This window comes from Drosophila teissieri, chromosome 4 (assembly GCF_016746235.2).
Source record: "Drosophila teissieri strain GT53w chromosome 4, Prin_Dtei_1.1, whole genome shotgun sequence".
Taxonomy (NCBI): domain Eukaryota; kingdom Metazoa; phylum Arthropoda; class Insecta; order Diptera; family Drosophilidae; genus Drosophila; species Drosophila teissieri.
The window spans coordinates 1,348,924-1,367,921 of record NC_053033.1 but is presented as its reverse complement, the minus strand read 5'-3'; the positions used below and the strand labels follow the sequence as shown (position 1 = coordinate 1,367,921).

Genomic DNA, 18,998 nt, shown 5'->3' with positions numbered 1-18,998 from the left:
CAATACAAATATAAACAAGAAAGAACGCTATTGTCCAGCTTCACGACTATCAAAAACCCATTACTCAGCTATTGAACGTAGTAACGCCACAAAAACTTTCGCCGCGACTTCTTTCCAAAGATGTTGTCAATGAATTTCGTTCTTCACAATTGTGAAAGTGATAACAAAAGTATTTCGTTTTGACAGCAATTACAACGAAAGTTGTTGTGGAAATTCCTAACTTTGTTTTTCGGAGCCTATTTGACAGGGTTAATTTTCGAATTTCGAAAAGATTTTAGTTCATCGACAACGAAAAACCCTCCTTAAGTAAAAAAAATGTTTAGTTTGTTGATTCAAAATTAAAAATGTGTCCAGCATGACTTACAAAATTTACGATGTCAACGGCGATAAATCCTACAAGATCCTTGAAAATTGGTTAAATTACAATTTTCAATTTTGAAAAAAATATTTTTTTGTACCTCAGGTACAAATTTAAATAAATATTATATGGATGTAAAAAGAACTGTCTTAATTTCCTTACAAAGCGACGGAAAAAAGGCATTTTTTCAGTCTCTAATTTGGTATAATACCACTCGTGTTTTTTTATTTGGCTTTTTTTTTAACTTGCAATTCAAAAGCTTTGCAAATGATACATAACACGTAGTAAAGTCACTTTCCTCGCGATGGAAAACGGATTGGTTATTGATAATTGCGTAAGTGTATATATAAAGTGCAAATTTATATTTTACAAATTAGTAAAATTAGAAATCTAATCATTGTACAATTATATTTGAATACACCATTTTTCGTCGCAGAAGTTGATACATAATTTTGTATGTATAGCGGTTTTTATGTTTGAGTTGCAAAATAAGTTCTTAAAAACAAAATGGTTTCCACCAGTTATTTTAAATGGTGCTTTGTTGATTTAAGTTATAAATCAATCTTAAAACGCTATTGTGAGTACGTGTCATCCGGGTGGCATGTTATAACGGTTTTGACACGGTCACATTGTTCTTCTCTTTGTTCGGTTTGCTCTGAAAATTGTGTATTCAAATATAATTGTACAATGAACCAATTTCTAATTTTACTAATTTGTAAATTATAAATTTGTTATCAAATTATCAAAAAATTGAGAACTCAGTTCATTTTTGATCAATCTGTTTTGATAAAGCTTTCGGCAATGTGTAATATATGTACATGTACATACATATATATACATGTACTTTAACTAAATTCAGTGTTGACAATATCCCTAAAGTATTGCCGTTTAGGTATTATTATATTACATTTGTTATACAATATGGTATAGAAAATTAATACAATTTTTAAGCACGAGTGCCGAAACTAATAAACTCAATTTATGTTACTATTTGTTTTGGTTGTGCATTCCAACTGTTCGTAATGTATGTGCATATGTTAATACATACAAACTTCTATAAATAATAAAAGTTTTCAAATTTATAAGAGCCTAAATATATAAAACTTTGATGCTATTTCGTGTTCGGAAATTCGTTTTATTTGGACACAATAATAGGATATTTTTATAAAAAGACAGTGCATGGTCGACATAAAATAGTATGTATAGATGCTAGAGGCACAAAATCGAAATTAAACCTAATGCTTCTTATTCCAGTTGCGGCATTATCGTAATAAGGCAAAACTTTGTTTCTTATTTTATTAAATAATTGTGTATCCTGGGAGAGTAAATAACATGAAATTTAATAAACTAAACTAATTTAAAGCAATCGAAATAAAATCGACTTTAATAACAACAACCAAAGTGGGGTCGCACTATGGTCGGTTCTCAAGAAGAAAAAAAAAAAAATCTTATGGAATTTTCTGGAACAGCCGCGATAAACAAAAATAGCGTATATACAGCTGAAAATAATATAAACACAACTCCTCTGGAAAACAAAAAAATCTCAAAAGCACTTTCACCTCCTACATCACTACCTCAGATAAAAATTCCGATGATTAACCAAAATTCTACACATACTGGTATTGCTCAAACTAATCTTGAAAAATCGAACCGTAATTCATACCGGGGCAGTGGATTGCAATTTTTCAGCAGTAGCTTTGAACCATCGGCAATGCTTAATGATAGTAAAGACTTGCCCTCGCAGCCATCAAATAATATTGCCAATTACCCTGGAGATGTTCAAATTTTACCCATGTTCGAATGCTGCGAAATTTCGGAGTCTATGCAAGGTAACCAAATTTTTGTCATTAATAATCATTTGAATCCTTTTAATTGTATTTAAAATTATAGCAGTATCGTTGCCTAGTGTAACATCAACTTCAAAGAAAACAGATGTTCCTGGCTTGTATTTGGGTACGATTTCAGAAAAGTCCAAATCAAAATCTGAACCCGAATGTGAACCTCTAGTTTTAGTCAAAGAATCTTCAGCAATGGAAAACCACACATTTTTATTTCACGAGCAAATTATTATGTCTGGCCAACAAAAATGCGAATTACACGAGAAACCAAAGGTACTGGTCGTTTCCCCACAACAAGTCATGATTTTATATATGAATAAATTAACACCCTACGAACGAACAGAAATACTAACTTATCCGCAGATATATTTTATTGGCGCTAACGCGAAGAAGCGTCCAGGGGTCTATGGCCCAAATAATTCTGAGTACGACAATGAACAAGGCGCTTACATTCATGTACCGCATGATCATGTGGCATATCGGTATGAAATGCTAAAGATAATCGGAAAAGGTAGCTTTGGACAGGTTATTAAAGCGTATGATCATAAAACTCACGAGCATGTTGCCTTAAAAATAGTGCGCAATGAAAAGCGGTTTCACCGTCAGGCCCAAGAGGAAATTCGAATTCTTCATCATTTACGCCGTCACGATAAATATAACACTATGAACATCATTCACATGTTTGATTACTTTACTTTTCGCAATCATACCTGCATAACATTTGAGCTGCTCAGCATTAATCTTTACGAATTAATTAAAAAAAATGGATTTAAGGGCTTCAGTTTGCAGCTGGTGCGAAAGTTTGCACACTCTTTGCTACAATGTTTGGATGCACTCTATAAAAATGACATCATTCATTGCGATATGAAACCAGAAAATGTGCTACTGAAGCAACAAGGACGTTCTGGTATAAAGGTGAGTCTATGCTCTATGTGATTATTTTATTTATACAATGTTGCATTAAAAGAGCCCAACTTATAAGTATACAGGCTTTTAACATGAAGGAAATCAATTATATGTCAGTTACTCGAAAAATGAAGAGGTAGAAGAAATGAAACGTTCCGATATAGCCATGGCCGTCCGTGTAAAGGTCGCGAGCTCGCTAACTATGGAGAGCCATAACATTGACCACTTTCAGTCTAACGTCCACAAACCGCAATCAAGGGGTTACGGGGGTAACAGGTAGTAGAAGCCGTTTCCAACACCATAAAATATATATTCGTCATCAGAATCACTGGCCGAGTCGCTCTGACCATGTCTGTTCGTCCGTATGAACGTCGAGATCCCCTATAAAAGCTAGAAATTAGGCATGCAGAGTCCAGAGACATAGACGCAGCGGAAGTTCCTTGCCACGCCCGTTCTAACACTCACAAACCGACCAAAACTGCCACGCCCACACGTTAGAAAAATGTTTTATTTTTTGTTATTATGTAATCAGTCTTATAAATTTCTATCGATTTAATACAAAAGTTTTTGCCACGCCAATTATAACGCCGTCAAACCACAAACTTTTGAAAAATTAATTTGTTTGGGGTCAATTTCCATCACGCGTTTTTTGCGTGAAAGATTTCATCTCGTCTGCAAACCCGAGACAAGCATTATAGCACTTTTTTGGCCTCTAAGACCTTAGTTGGCATCATTGTATCACACGGCCAAGAAGTAATTTTTGGCTACTCATGCTTTGTAACTTACGTCATTTGTGTTGGAAGCAGCCAAAATTTGTGGGAATTTCCGTGGTAAAAAGTTTTTACAATTTACAAGACAAAAAATAAATGAAACAAGACAGAACGCTATAGCAGACTTCCGCGACTATCTGATACCCGTTACCCAGCTAGTGGAAGTGCGAAGGAGAAATTTCAACACTAACAGTTTTTGGCGTTAGAGTGGGCGCGGAAATAAAGATGTTTGGCAAATCGAGATTAATTTACAAGACTTACAAAAATTTAAACAAAATATCAACATTTTTTGGGCTTGGCAGTTTTTGGCGGTTTGTGGACAATAGGCCCGTGGCAACATGGGTCAACAAAATTGCGCTGCGTCTATGTCTATATCTCTGGAGTCTCCATGCTGAATCTAAACTGTCTAGCTTTTATAGTTCCTGAGATCTTGACGTTCATACGGAGAGACAGAGGGACGAAAAGACGGGCATGGCCAGATCAACTTAATCCTGATCAAGAATATACGTATATACTTTATATGGTCGGAAACGCTTCCTCCTGCCTGTTACATACTTTTCAATGAATCTATTATACCCTATTCTACGAGTAACGGGTATAATTATGTCGTATCAAAAATTGTTGTTTACCAAATTAAGACATGCTTCCGTCTAAAGAAAGAAGTAAAATTGCGCAAAGGTCTTTAAAGGTGTAAATTAGTAGTACAAATTTTAATTTTATATCTTCTTTCTACTTATAGGTAATTGACTTTGGGTCGTCATGCTTCGAGAACCAGCGTATATACACATATATCCAGTCACGTTTTTATCGCGCGCCAGAGGTAATTTTGGGGGCAAAATATGGCAGAGCTATCGACATGTGGTCGTTGGGTTGTATTTTAGCAGAGCTGCTTTCAGGGCATGCATTGTTTCCTGGTGAAAACGAAAGTGATCAGTTGGCTTGCATTATTGAAGTATTAGGAATGCCCAATAAAAATATACTAGCCAGCTCGAAGAGGTCAAAATCGTTTTTCAGTCCAAAGGGGTATCCTCGATATTGTACGGTTCGTACCATGTCTGATGGAATGGTGGTCCTAATTGGCGGACAGTCACGTCGTGGCAAACAAAGGGGCCCGCCATGCTCAAAAAGTCTATCTAAAGCACTGGATGGATGCAAAGATCCCCTCTTTCTTAATTTTATACGTGGTTGCCTTGAATGGGATGCAGACAAGCGATTAACACCTTCTGAGGCTCTAAAACATCCATGGCTTCGCCGTCGCTTACCGAGACCGCCAAGTAGCTCAAGTGGCTGTGGTGGGGTGAGTGGTTTAAGTGTTAGTAGGAACGAAACCCCAGTTACAGGTAAATTCGATATATACAGTTATGAGGTTTTTAAATGAATGTTGTTTACAGGACAAAATAAGAACTCGGCAGCCGAAATAACGGCATCATCAACGCCTGCCACATCTATATCTTTAACGATTAAAAGGGACAACAGTCATTCCAGTCTTCGTATTCACCATGATGGTGTTCCAGAAACTGACTTTAAACTTATAAAGTCCGTTCCAGAATCATCAACCGCAACAATAGAACCTATGATGAACACTGATATTCTAGTAGAAAGTTTTAGGCAAACTACAGTTGTATCACCGCGTATACCACCAATGCATTCTGCTGACTCCGGGGGAATGAGTTGTCTTAGCGCTGTGGATGTCGGGCCATCGAGATATTTTCCGTATATGAATAACAATGAAAATAACAGTAATTTTATCATCTTTTTCTATATATTAAACTCTTGTCAACTTTTAAATATATTTTAGGGTTATTCTCAGGCTCGTTAAACAGCTCGGCCAACTCATTGACACATTTGGAACAAGCCCCAAACTTAGATGCTTTGGGAGAATACTCGGCGTCAACAACACAAAACTTACTATCGAAAAATAATGGCTACGCGTTTAACTCAGGTTCTATGACCGTAGATGTTGCACAAGAGTCTTTGGTTAATATAGCTAGCAATTACACATTGGATAAATCTATCGACATTATTGGAAAATCAAATGGTTCGCTTAATTCGAATAAATTAAAAGTACAATCAAAGGATATGTAGCTAATTTATGACAATATGCAATAAGCCATTTAAGATTAGAAGGTCAACTTTATGTTATCAAATTATTTGACAATGCACTGCCATACAAGTGATAAACTAAATAAGTCTTGGCCCTGATTTGCATTGCTATTGTATTGACATGAAACCGAACATGGACAGAAAAGATCTCACAAAGTTAAATTAAAATTTTATCCATTTTAATTATAACAAGAAAATAAAAAGAAAGCTTTGTTTGGCTAGACGAAGATTATATAGCTTTGCATTTAATACCATGTTTTAATTATAAAAAATAACACGGTTTTAGATGTTTAAATCTGAGTTTTCTATGTTTTCGAATTGTTGCTATTGCAGTTTTATCTTTGTTAAAGTCGTCCAATTTTTATAAAATTTGAATAGTATTTCTAAAATTTTTAAAAGAATGAAACCGAAAAAGATGTAAAATGTTTAATTCTGAGTTTTCTATGTTTTTCGGATTGTTGTTATTGCAGCTTTATCTATTTTATAGTTTTCCAATTTGTATACAATTTGAATCGTATTTCTAAAATTTAAAAAAAGAATGAAACTGAAATAGATGTAAAATAATAATGTCATCCAATTTTTATATATTTTATGTAATAATTCAGAATTTATAAAACATTGTTCTTTGCCAAGTTTTATATTATTTATTTAATAATTTAGAATTTTCAAAACAGTGTTTTTTGCCTAGGTAGAAATTTTGTTGGGCTAGTTATATAAATGCCCTTACAGGTACGACCATTTAATTATAAAAAGTGGCACGGTTTTAATAAAATTTAACTCCGAATTTTCAAATCGGTGGAATTCGCCTGGGTGGAAAACATTATGAAAAACAAGATCCTGCTGCAGAAAGAATACCTATTAAAAAGTTTGCGTAGAAACGAATAGTCGGTCAAACAGAAATATATATGTGTATACTTTATAAGGAAACTTTCACTGCGTTGCAGGCTGATTAATAATATATTATTCTCTTCTGCAGGGGTATAACAACACTATACCCGAATAATATATTCGGATAAGGCTTACTAAACATGTTAGAAATTTTTTTTTATTTTTGGGAACTTTTTTGAATAAATACCCCAATACAAGATTGTATACCTTTATTGCATTATTTATCTTTGATGAACTGCTAACAATGAAATTGTAATAAAATTTCTTTTATGGAAATGAATATTTTTCATTTTGCATATATGTAATATCTCATATTTTGATTAAACCATTTATACGCATTTTTAAAAATTTCTGTTACCTTAAAAGCGTTGTATAAACTTATACTTCGAATAATAGATAAAAATCTAAAATTCATATGAAAAAGAATGTTATTTTATTAATGAAATTTTGAAAAGCAATCTGACACAATCAGTTCTATAAATGCCTTGTGGTGGACTCAATAACGGTGGTGGGTTGTGTTTGCTTTGGGGTTTGGCCACAGGTCAAAATTATATGTTTATCAGCAGCTCGGTTATTCATTCTCTCATTGGACGATGGGATTTTTATACCCGTTACATGTAGAGAAAGGTATATACAAGATTCGTTGTAAAGTATGTTACAGCTTTTCGGATTCTTTAAAGTATAAATATTCTTGATCAGAATCACTAGAAGAGTTGATTTAGCCATGTCCGTTTTGTCCTTCCGTATGAACGTCGAGATCTCGGGACCTTTAGAAGTGACGCCTACACTGCGCAATATTTTTTCAAAACGTTGCGATTGTTTTCGTAATTTATTTTGATATAACAAAAAACAAAAATTGGCCACTCTCACAAGCCACAAAAAACTGTTACGACCAAACTTTTTTAGAAATGTTATGTTTATTTATAATTTTTTTCATAATTTTTGTATAATTTTTATTTATAATTTTTTTTTTGACATGGTAAGAAATTTAAAATTTTCGATCAGGTAAATCAGTTTTATTAGGTCTGTTTATAAGATAAAAGCTTACATTTTTTATGTTTTATTCAGAAGAATTATTGCATTTATGAAAGGTAAGTTAAAACTTCGACAAGCGCTTATAATATCAGCAAACTAATTTCTAATGACAAAGGGTATGTTTACATTGGTGCTGCGTGTATATATTCTTGATCAGGGTCAATAGCCGAGTCGATCTGACCATGTCCGTTTGACCGTCCGTATGAACGTCGGGATCTTATTCCCCGTACTCGTAGAGTAATAGGGTATAATAGATTCGTGTGTAAAAGGCATAAGGAAGCGTTTACGACCATATAATGTATATATATTCTTGATTAGGATCAATGGCCGAGTCGATCTGGCCATGTCCGTCTTTCTGTCCTTCCGTATGAAGGCCGAGATCTCAGGAACTATAAAAGCTAGAAAGTTGAGATTCAGCATGCAGACTGCAGTGACCTAGACGCAGCGCAAGTTTGTTCATGTTGCCACGCCCACTCTAGACCCCCAAACCGACCAAAACGGCCACGCCCACAGTGTTAAAAAATGTTTTGATATTTTTTCATTTCTTATTAGCCTTGTAAATTTCTATCGATTTGCCAAAACATTTGTTTGCCACGCCCACAAATCGCCCAGCACTGCCCCGCCCACACTTTTGAACAATGTTTTCATATTTTTTCACATTTTTCTTAGAGAGAACGCCCACAAACAGCCAAAAACTGTCAGTGTTAAAATTTCGCCTTTGCACTTTCACTTGCTAATAACGGGTATCAACTTTTTAAACTTTTTACCACGACCACACTAACGCCCACAAGCCGAAAGTTTAAAAAAATTTGCATAGGCACTAGTAATTTTATTAACATTCCGGTAATACATATTGAGCCAAACAAAATGATTATATTCAATAGTTTAGGAATCTTTAACTTATTTTATACATAAAACATTTGTCCATGTTAATACAAACAATTATCACAACTCCTTAATAGAAAAGGAAGACGCTCCGAAACTATACCTGACGATAAAGATTTTACAAACGCAACTTTAAATTAAGTATTATTTCTATGATAGATCGCTTAAAAACTTTCACAACATTTCGGGTTTTTCAATAAAATATTTTTGAGCTGAAGATCATAAGTCTTGCGAAAAAAAACCCCGATTACTTGAAAACTTTACAATCTTTTATCTCTTCTCTATATTTTATTTGTGCCTATGTACTTCTTGGAATTAATTATTGATATATACATATTTGTTTACTCATAGTCCAACAGTCTCCTACTACAACTTACGTAACAAATTTGGTTATACCGGTTATAGGAAGCATTAAGACGTTTTTAATGATCAAATGAATTAAAAAAACGGGCTACACATATACTAGCGCATCTTATTTTAAAGTTCGCTGAGTACGCAAAGGGACTCTTCACAGTTTTTAACTTTAAACAAATTTTAGGTCCATTTAAGCCTTGTAGAAATTATTCTGAATTTTTAAAATTTGATCATTTACAATTCAATATCCAACGTGTCAGATGTAAGAATCGTGGTTTCGCTGTTGTCATCTACCAAAGAGGAAAAGGAGTCGTTTACCATGACTGCAGACATATCAACTGAATTATGTTTATCTTCTTCTAATGTGCCAAGTGACCTATGGGAAGATGGAAGAAGTGGATCATCGCAATGCTCAAGCCTACTAAACTCTGAGTTTTGAACCGAATCGGAAAAACTATGAATTTCTCGTATACGCGTGTGGTGAGAATGATTTGGATGGCCCTCACGTGCAGGCAATTGGTGTTGATTAAAGCGCGAAGCACTGCAACTTATACCGCAACAGTCATCTGATACTAAATTGGATTTGCCTCTAAAAGGACTTTCATCAGCTTCCGAAAAATTCTTTGGTTCAAAACTTGGACAATTCAATTGCTTTGAACTCGGTGATTGTGGCGCGGATTGGAGTTGACTATGCGATGACAGCATCGGGTCGCCGCCTTGTACTGCATATTTGCAATCTTCCATAAACTCATCGATCTGATTCATTCCCAAATTTACATCGGTACCATTAATCACTTGCATCTTTATAAGTAAATCAATAAGTTAGTAATTCATATTTTTTTGTATACTTAGGCTTACTTTTTTTTCAACAGGTATATCAAAAAGGGAACGACGACTCCGAGAAACAGAAGGCGACAGACTACAACTTTTAAGATAAGTGTTAGGTTGAGCAGGCGCTGATACTGATGTTAGGTTGTAGTCTGATAAAGAAATTCCATGGGACTTGGCCTGCATTTCCAATTCCTTAAATAAAAAGAATTACCTTAAACTACAGAATAAAACGTAAGCTAGTAAATTGTACTTTTATTCGAGATATGAGCTTTCGATTTTGCAACTCCACTTGACGCTGGCGTAACTCATTTTGTCTTAAGCGAGTCACCTCATGTTTTAAGCATTTAATGTAGTCAACAGAGGACTTCAAGATTGTCCCCTTGTTTGGACGAATATCTCGAACCACCTCGTAAAAGGCATCACTGCCCTTTGGCAAAAGAGTACCAAGCTCTTTTATTCTATCATTTATATTAAAGCGGCGCCTTCGCTCAACTGAAATGAACAATACCAGTATTAAAATGTTTTGTAAGCATTATTATATACACATACTCATATTATGGTTGTCTTTCTTTTGTCTGTCCTTCGCTAAGGCATTCATCTCAGCATCAGTTAAATTTTGAGGTTCCTGTTTGATTGAAAGCTCAGAGCTGAAGTTTTTATCAAAGTTAAAAGAGTCATTTTGCAATATATCATCAAAGATGTCATCTGGCTGAAAGGAATATGAAGTTTATATAATATAAGTTTAAAAAAAAACAATAAGAACAATTATAATGACTATTACTATTATAAAAGCGTTAAATACATGTAACCATCGTTGATAAAATAGCGCCCTGTATCGTTAACAAACATGGTTATATATGGTTATTTTATTTGGTTCTACAAAGACATTTTAATTGCATCATAGTTTTTGTAAATCGGTGTATACTTACATCGCTGTCGAATGATGGTAGCTGTAAATTTAAATAAATAAATAAACTAATTATTAAAATACAAATTAAATCTGAGTAAAGTAGACTGATTTGAATAAAATATATATATTTAATTGTATTTACATTACATATTTTTATACCTGTTACTCGTAGAGTTACTCCACGAGTAACGGGTGTACTAGATTTGTTGAAGATTATGTAACATGTAGAAGGAAGCGTTTTCGAGTATATATATTCTTGATTAGGATCACTAGCCGAGTCGGACGTCAGTTGGTCCGTATCTTAGGATCTTGAGATCTCGGGAACTATTAAAGCTATCAGAGTCCAGAAATATACCGCAGCGCAAGTTTCTTGTCTGATTTTGCAACACGCTCTGTCACACCCACAAACAGCCCAAAACTGCCCACACGTTTAAAAAAATGTTTTGATTTTTTTCAATAATTTATCACTCTTGTAAATTTCTATCGATTTTCTAACAAACTTTTTGCCACGTCAATTCTAACGCCTACAAACTGGCCAAAAAACTTTTTTGATTTTTTTTCGTTTTGCTTTGTCTTTTCAATTTCTATTGGTATACCAAAAACTTTTTGGTCCCGCCCACCGTAACACGCACAAACCGGCAAAAACTGCCAGGCCCACTCTTTTGATAATTTTTTCCTTTTTTTTCGTTCTATTATGTGCCAATTTGTATCGGTATACCATAAACATGTTGTGCCACGCTCCTACTAACGCCGACAAGCCTCCAGAACGGCCACGCCATTGAACAATTTTTAGATTTTTAAAAATATTAGTTTTTTCCCCAATTTAAATCGATATACCGAAAATTTTTCGTTCGAACTTTCACCAGCAGAGTAACGGCTAGTCGGAAAAGCCGACTACAGCGATCTCTCTTGTTAAGCATGTTTTTTTTAATGAAAATTGATATAATCTTCGATTTTGATTTCATTTTTGGTTAAACGCACGATTCTTAATAAGTTAATTAATATAAAAATTCTTTAATATAACAGTTAACAGCAACTTTTCCAAAAATTGAAGTTATTGCCTTGTTCTTGTTTTACAAAAAATACTTATGTACATTTTAATTCTTTGGAGTTTAAGGGTATTTTTATTACTTATTCTTTTTATTCTTGCAAATATTATTTTTTTAAGGACTACTAATTTGTTTGCCAATTGAGCATTGGATTACTCACCTCAGAAACACTCGTTGCAACCGAGCTTATGCTCGGCGAAATAGGTGCTGAATTAGACTGTAAAGAACTTGCTGTGCTGGAAATTCGAATTGAATTAACAATCCCTGAAGAAGAACGCGTAGAACTTAGGCTTGAATTAGCTTTAGCAAATCCCAACTGGGTGGTTTTATGGGCATTTTCTGGATCCCCAGAACGTTGATTATTTCGTCCCAATATAGTTGACTCATTTGGATCTATGTCATCACATTTTACGAAACTACCACCGAATGGGGAAATGGGCATTGCGTCATCGGAAGGCATAATTCTTTTAGCACTCACAGCCCTTTCGCAAACAAATCTGTCTGTACGCTCCAAAGGGTCGCATATACCTTTCTGAAAAGATGAACTCTGAAGATTTCCCGTTGACGCAGAATTATTTGCTAATTTTATCTGTAGTTATAATAATATCCTAACATTAATTTATTTTCTGACCAAACAATTTTAAGGCCTTACTTCGTTGGTATGACAGCCCCACATAGACGGCTTGAAAGATTCGCTGAGATATTGCCTTACTTGATTCTTTTGCTTTTGGATAACATGATACCTGGTGGGGTTTTCCAGCACTGTACTGACCTGTAATTTATTTTCGTACAACTTGTATATTTTTGTTTTAGGATATACATACCTGCAGCACTTGTGGCGGCACATCTACTCCGATACTTTGTAGAGGAACTTTAAGCTTAACTGTACTTGACGAGTCAATTAAATTGTCCATTTGCACTAACTGTGACATTTGTTCTAAACTGGATGACCCGCTACCACAAGCACTGGTACTACCGCTGTCAATGAATTCTGATTCCATGGGCCCCTGCCCACTGCCAAACAATAGGTGCATTTTTGGGTCCAGAGCAGTGTCTAGTGTCTGTTGTTGTATCATCATTTGTTGCTGTTGATGTTGTTCCCGTTGTAGCTGCAGTTTTAGTTGTGTTCGTGAAGTGGGAGTAGCCGTTTTAAATGTCGGTCTGTTCAGGTAATAATAAAGAGAATACATTTTCAAGCATTTTACAAAATTAAAATATAAATGTATAACCTTAACAAAAAGGTAATTTTATATACCTACCCACCCGAAAGTGGAGGTAAGCCCACTATGCGCGGTTCTGTAGTTTCGGCAATGCTAATATCCCCCAAATCTACAATACTCGGATCCATTTCAAGAATCATTTCTAAATCTTTATCAATACCAACTGTTACACGAATATTTGTCATACCAAGTGGCATACAATTACAATCAGATGTTCGCAGTACTGATAAGGGACATGCTTTATCTATGTTATCGGCATAAGATGTCGCAGGAGGTTCTTCGCCGACTTCAATATCCATGGAACTGCAGATGTTAGCTTGATTGTCTAAATCGTTGTGTGACATTTGCAAGGTCTGAACCCGCTTCAGAAAATCTTGAAACTCAGGAACATGCTTTTCTATAATCGGCGCAACCATTTCTTTTTTGTCCATTTCAACTTCTGTTGAAATATTTTTGTTCATAGATGAAACTTTCTCAGTCGTTTTTTCTTCTACTGAGCTGGGTATATATTTTTTGGTCCAGCAAGAAAACATTTTACTTCACAGTCGGTAAACTATTTAGGATATTTTAAAGACCTTGATCTTGTCTAGCTAGCAAATGTGAAAGGAGGGCCTTTTGTACGCATGCTACCTCAAAATAATACTAATATATGTCGTCACAACTTTAGGGTACTACGAAATTAAAATACTTATATCACGCTCTCTGCAGAATTTTTTACAAATCCTCTATAGATAAATAATATATAGTTTTCAAGAAATCAATTCTTCATTTGATAAAAAAACAATATTTAGAAAATTATATAACAACAGAGTTATACCTTAAAATTTAAAAAGATATTTTTCCTCTCCTTGAATAGAAAACCACCTTGCAATTTTTAAGTCATTTTATTCACACATATGCTGTGTATTTGGTATTTATTAGAGTAAACAACAAAAATTCTTATGTGTATAGACAAGTTTGTTGCCGAAGTGGTGTTAGATATATTGATATGTACCTTTTCATTTAATAATTTATATATATAATTCATACATTCATATAATTTATAAATTATAAATTATAAATTATAAATTATAAATTATAAATTATAAATTATAAATTATAAATTATAAATTATAAATTATAAAATTATAAATTATAAATTATAAATTATAAATTATAAATTATAAATTATAAATTATAAATTATAAATTATAAATTATAAATTATAAATTATAAATTATAAATTATAAAATTATAAATTATAAATTATAAATTATAAATTATAAATTATAAAAAAAAAAAAAAAAAAAAAAAAAAAAAAAAAAAAATTATAAATTATAAATTATAAATTATAAATTATAAATTATAAATTATAAATTATAAATTATAAATTATAAATTATAAATTATAAATTATAAATTATAAATTATAAATTATAAATAAAATTATAAATTATAAATTATAAATTATAAATTATAAATTATAAATTATAAATTATAAATTATAAATTATAAAATTATAAATTATAAATTATAAATTATAAATTATAAATTATAAATTATAAATTATAAATTATAAATTATAAATTATAAAATAAATTATAAATTATAAATTATAAATTATAAATTATAAATTATAAATTATAAATTATAAATTATAAATTATAAATTATAAATTATAAATTATAAAAATTATAAATTATAAAATTATAAATTAAATTATAAATTATAAATTATAAAATTATAAATTATAAATTATAAATTATAAATTATAAATTATAAATTATAAATTATAAATTATAAATTATAAATTATAAATTATAAATTATAAAATTATAAATTATAAATTATAAATTATAAATTATAAATTATAAATTATAAATTATAAATTATAAATTATAAATTATAAATTATAAATTATAAATTATAAATTATAAATTATAAATTATAAATTATAAATTAAAATAAAATTATAAATTATAAATTATAAATTATAAATTATAAATTATAAATTATAAATTATAAATTATAAATTATAAATTATAAAATTATAAATTATAAATTATAAATTATAAATTATAAATTATAAATTATAAATTATAAATTATAAATTATAAATTATAAATTATAAATTATAAATTATAAATTATAAATTATAAATTATAAATTATAAATTATAAATTATAAATTATAAATTATAAATTAAAATTATAAATTATAAATTATAAATTATAAATTATAAAATTATAAATTATAAATTATAAATTATAAATTATAAATTATAAATTATAAATTATAAATTATAAATTATAAATTATAAATTATAAATTATAAATTATAAATTATAAATTATAAATTATAAATTATAAATTATAAATTATAAATTATAAATTATAAATTATAAATTATAAATTATAAATTATAAATTATAAATTATAAATTATAAATTATAAATTATAAATTATAAATTATAAATTATAAATTATAAATATAAATTATAAATTATAAATTATAAATTATAAATTATAAATTATAAATTATAAATTATAAATTATATAAATTATAAATTATAAATTATAAATTATAAATTATAAATTATAAATTATAAATTATAAATTATAAATTATAAATTATAAATTATAAATTATAAATTATAAATTATAAATTATAAATTATAAATTATAAATTATAAATTATAAATTATAAATTATAAATTATAAATTATAAATTATAAATTATAAATTATAAAATTATAAATTATAAATTATAAATTATAAATTATAAATTATAAATTATAAATTATAAATTATAAATTATAAATTATAAATTATAAATTATAAATATAAATATAAATTATAAATTATAAATTATAAATTATAAATATAAATTATAAATTATAAATTATAAATTAAAATAAAATTATAAATTATAAATTATAAAAAAATTATAAATTATAAATATAAATTATAAATTATAAATTATAAATTATAAATTATAAATTATAAATTATAAAATAAATTATAAATTATAAATTAAAAAAAAAAAAAAAAAAAAAAAAAAAAAAAAAAAAAAAAATAAATTATAAATATAAATTAAAAATAAATTATAAATTATAAATAAAAAAAAAAAAAAAAAAAAAAAAAAAAAAATAAATTATAAATATAAATTATAAAAAAATTATAAATTAAAAATAAATTATAAATTATAAATTATAAATTATAAATTATAAAAAAATTATAAATTATAAATTATAAATTATAAATTATAAATTATAAATTATAAATTATAAATAACAAAAATTGGAATTCCTAATTACGTACAATTTTATATAAATACAAGTTACAACTCTCTTTAGTTGAAAAAGATTTCTGCCAATAGAACTCATATAATGTTACTTCCGTAAGAAATCCACTGTTGAGCAAAAAGCATGGTGGTTTCAAGTCAATATGAATGAGGCGTACATACATACTTACATTTATTACATCAAAATGTTATTCCTTGTGTACATATGTAAATGTATACATATATGTACACTTTTTTTTATGTAATTTAATATGTAATCAGTAAATGTAGATACATATGTTTCTTTTGTCTTTTATGCGTATGTACATGTTTTATACGATTGCATAGACACATATATACTTTAACAAGTTTAAATTCATACAATTGTATGTTTGCTTGATAAGATTATAATATAGCGCTAATCATACATCAAATATGATGCTAGTACACACATATCTTCATATGAAAAAGGATGTACATTTGTTTATACATACATATACATTTCTGAATATATACATTTCATACATATTTATCTGTACATGATCATGAAAATACATTTTAACATGATTTTCAGGCATTGACAACGCTGACTGGAATTTAATGTGCAATATACATATTTACATTAGATTACAAGCTACTTACATTTCAGTAGGCCGTAAACAGCGTGAAGAAGATTTCAATTCATAGAACTCCATATTCTCAGTACTGCCTGCTACAGCAATATTTGGTAAGAAATCCATATTTTCGTTATCATTCAACAGGTTTATATTTAGATCAAACTCCATATCAAAGCCCAAATCAATTCCAGATTCCGTCATATTTGCGGTTGAATAATATTAATTTATTTTGACTTTGGAAATGTTATATATCCAATTAACAATATACTTATGACAATTTTTATATTCTTATATACACAGTTCTGAAATTCGCCTCATAGCAGTTAAAGAGGCGAATCTACTAATGAATACCTAAAATTTCATAACACGGCTAGAGCTTTTAATAGTGGTGAGAAAATGACAGTAAATGATCGCACGTTTTTCGTGCTTTTAGCGTTTAGAAAAACGCTAGTAAGTTATCGCATTCAAATTCAAAGATACATTTTTTATACACCTTTATGATATGAATGAATGATATACATATTTAATGGGGAATTTAACTTAATTTATTGATCTCTCAATTTTTAAACTTTTTATACAAAATGTTCCCTTTAAAATATATAATATAAATATTTTTATACCCGTTACTCGAAGAGTAAAAGTGTATACTAGATTCGTTGAAAAGTATTTTGCAGGTAGAAGGAAGCGTTTCCGACCATATAAAGTATATATATTCTTGATCAGCATCAATAGTCAAGCCGATCTTACCATATCCGTCTGTCTGTATGAACGCATGGATCACAGGTACTATAAAATATATAAATTTGAGATTAAGCAAATTCTTCATTTCTAACGATACGACAGAAAAAATATTGACATTTTTTAACAGAATGAATTTGTATGATCGGTTTTCACCCTTTTTTATTTTTGATGTACTCCACGTCCTTCTGGTTCAGACGAAAGGAAATGGTTACCGGCAGGTAATGGTAGATAATATGAAACGAAGTCTCATATGCAAGGGAAGTATATATATACGAAACAAAACGAGATATATACATAATAAGTTTATTTTATTGAAAAACAATAAAGTTATAATTTATTTTTCTATTATTTCAATTATTTTCTGGACATAAGTACATATGTCAGCATATTGAAAAGAGAACTTCGATGGACTCACATTTCTGCTTCACATTAACGTTTGTATTCATATTGAAGCATGCGTTTACATTCTAATAACTTTAAAAAATTACGATTTTTAATACATAAGGTTAGTCAGTCAAATTTAGTCTTTGCCATATTGACTGAGAAATTCAATCAAAATGTTTATGCTTGTTAGAGTAATCGACACGGAAAAGAGAATTAAAAAGCATTAAAACGTTTTTATACCCCTTATTCGCAGAGTAAAAGGTTATACTAAATTCTTTGAAACGAATGTAATGTAGATGGAAGTGTTTCCGAACCTATAAATTATCTATATATTCTTGATCAGGAGTCTATTTGCCCATGTCCGTCTGACTGTATGGCTGTACGAATCTTAGGAACTATAACGTTATAAAGTTGATATTAAGCATGCAGATTCCAAAGACATAGACGCAGTGCACTTTTTTTTCACATGTTCCCACGCCCACTCTAACACCCACAAAATACCCAAAAATCCCACACGCCTACATTTAAAAAAATATGTTTTGTTTCCTTTCCTTTTATTTTTTGGCTTGCCAATTTCTATCGGTGTTCCAAAAACATTTTGGCCTCGCCCATTCTAACACCCGAAAAACGCCCATATTTCGAATTTTGTTCATTAAATTATTTATTTGCCCAAATTTAACTTCTATTTAATTGAAATAAATTAAATTTAAAAACAACAACACTTCTGAAATTTTTTTTTATACATTTTCATTAATTTTTTGTTTTTTTAGTTTCAGCTTGCCTCTAATATTAAAAAATGTTTAGAAGCATTATACATACAGCTTAGAAAATATGAATATATTTAATGTT

At 29.6% G+C, this 18,998-nt stretch overlaps 2 protein-coding genes across 4 annotated transcripts; one reads left to right on the top strand and one right to left on the bottom strand.

Annotated features, from left to right (window-relative positions):
- The first annotated feature begins 1,112 nt into the window (after window positions 1–1,112).
- On the top strand, window positions 1,113–7,067 carry LOC122622928 (putative dual specificity tyrosine-phosphorylation-regulated kinase 3 homolog). Of its 2 annotated transcripts, none has more exons than XM_043801716.1 (6): window positions 1,113–1,554; window positions 1,613–2,187; window positions 2,249–3,111; window positions 4,612–5,212; window positions 5,264–5,611; window positions 5,671–7,067. In XM_043801716.1, the coding sequence occupies exons 2-6, from the start codon at window positions 1,773–1,775 to the stop codon at window positions 5,955–5,957; spliced, it is 2,514 nt and encodes an 837-aa protein (XP_043657651.1). In that variant the 5' UTR covers window positions 1,113–1,554; window positions 1,613–1,772; the 3' UTR covers window positions 5,958–7,067. The 2 variants fall into 2 exon arrangements, with proteins under 2 accessions (XP_043657651.1, XP_043657652.1); XM_043801717.1 differs by having other exon boundaries at window positions 1,117–1,554; window positions 2,252–3,111.
- A 1,645-nt stretch (window positions 7,068–8,712) lies between these two features.
- LOC122622836 (microphthalmia-associated transcription factor) lies at window positions 8,713–17,383 on the bottom strand. 2 transcript variants are annotated; one of them, XM_043801398.1, is made up of 9 exons: window positions 17,050–17,383; window positions 12,752–13,088; window positions 12,580–12,699; window positions 12,088–12,516; window positions 10,898–10,918; window positions 10,518–10,677; window positions 10,219–10,460; window positions 9,996–10,160; window positions 8,713–9,938 (listed from the first exon to the last, which is right to left on the bottom strand). In XM_043801398.1, the coding sequence occupies exons 1-9, from the start codon at window positions 17,223–17,225 to the stop codon at window positions 9,372–9,374; spliced, it is 2,217 nt and encodes a 738-aa protein (XP_043657333.1). In that variant the 5' UTR covers window positions 17,226–17,383; the 3' UTR covers window positions 8,713–9,371. The 2 variants fall into 2 exon arrangements, with proteins under 2 accessions (XP_043657333.1, XP_043657332.1); XM_043801397.1 differs by lacking the exon at window positions 17,050–17,383 and adding an exon at window positions 13,187–13,695.
- Window positions 17,384–18,998: the final 1,615 nt, after the last annotated feature.

Bases quoted from the DNA above. Each gene is read 5' to 3' on its own strand.
- LOC122622836 (XM_043801397.1), bottom strand. From the start codon at position 13,680: ATGTTTTCTTGCTGGACCAAAAAATATATACCCAGCTCAGTAGAAGAA. The intron at 13,089-13,186 runs GTAGGTATATAA...TTACCTGAACAG, and splicing joins TTACCTCCACTTTCGGGTGG to ACCGACATTTAAAACGGCTA. The intron at 12,517-12,579 runs GTAAGGCCTTAA...TTATAACTACAG, and splicing joins GGGGCTGTCATACCAACGAA to ATAAAATTAGCAAATAATTC.
- LOC122622928 (XM_043801716.1), top strand. From the start codon at position 1,773: ATGGTCGGTTCTCAAGAAGAAAAAAAAAAAAATCTTATGGAATTTTCT. The intron at 2,188-2,248 runs GTAACCAAATTT...TTAAAATTATAG, and splicing joins AATTTCGGAGTCTATGCAAG to CAGTATCGTTGCCTAGTGTA. The intron at 5,612-5,670 runs GTAATTTTATCA...AATATATTTTAG, and splicing joins GAATAACAATGAAAATAACA to GGTTATTCTCAGGCTCGTTA.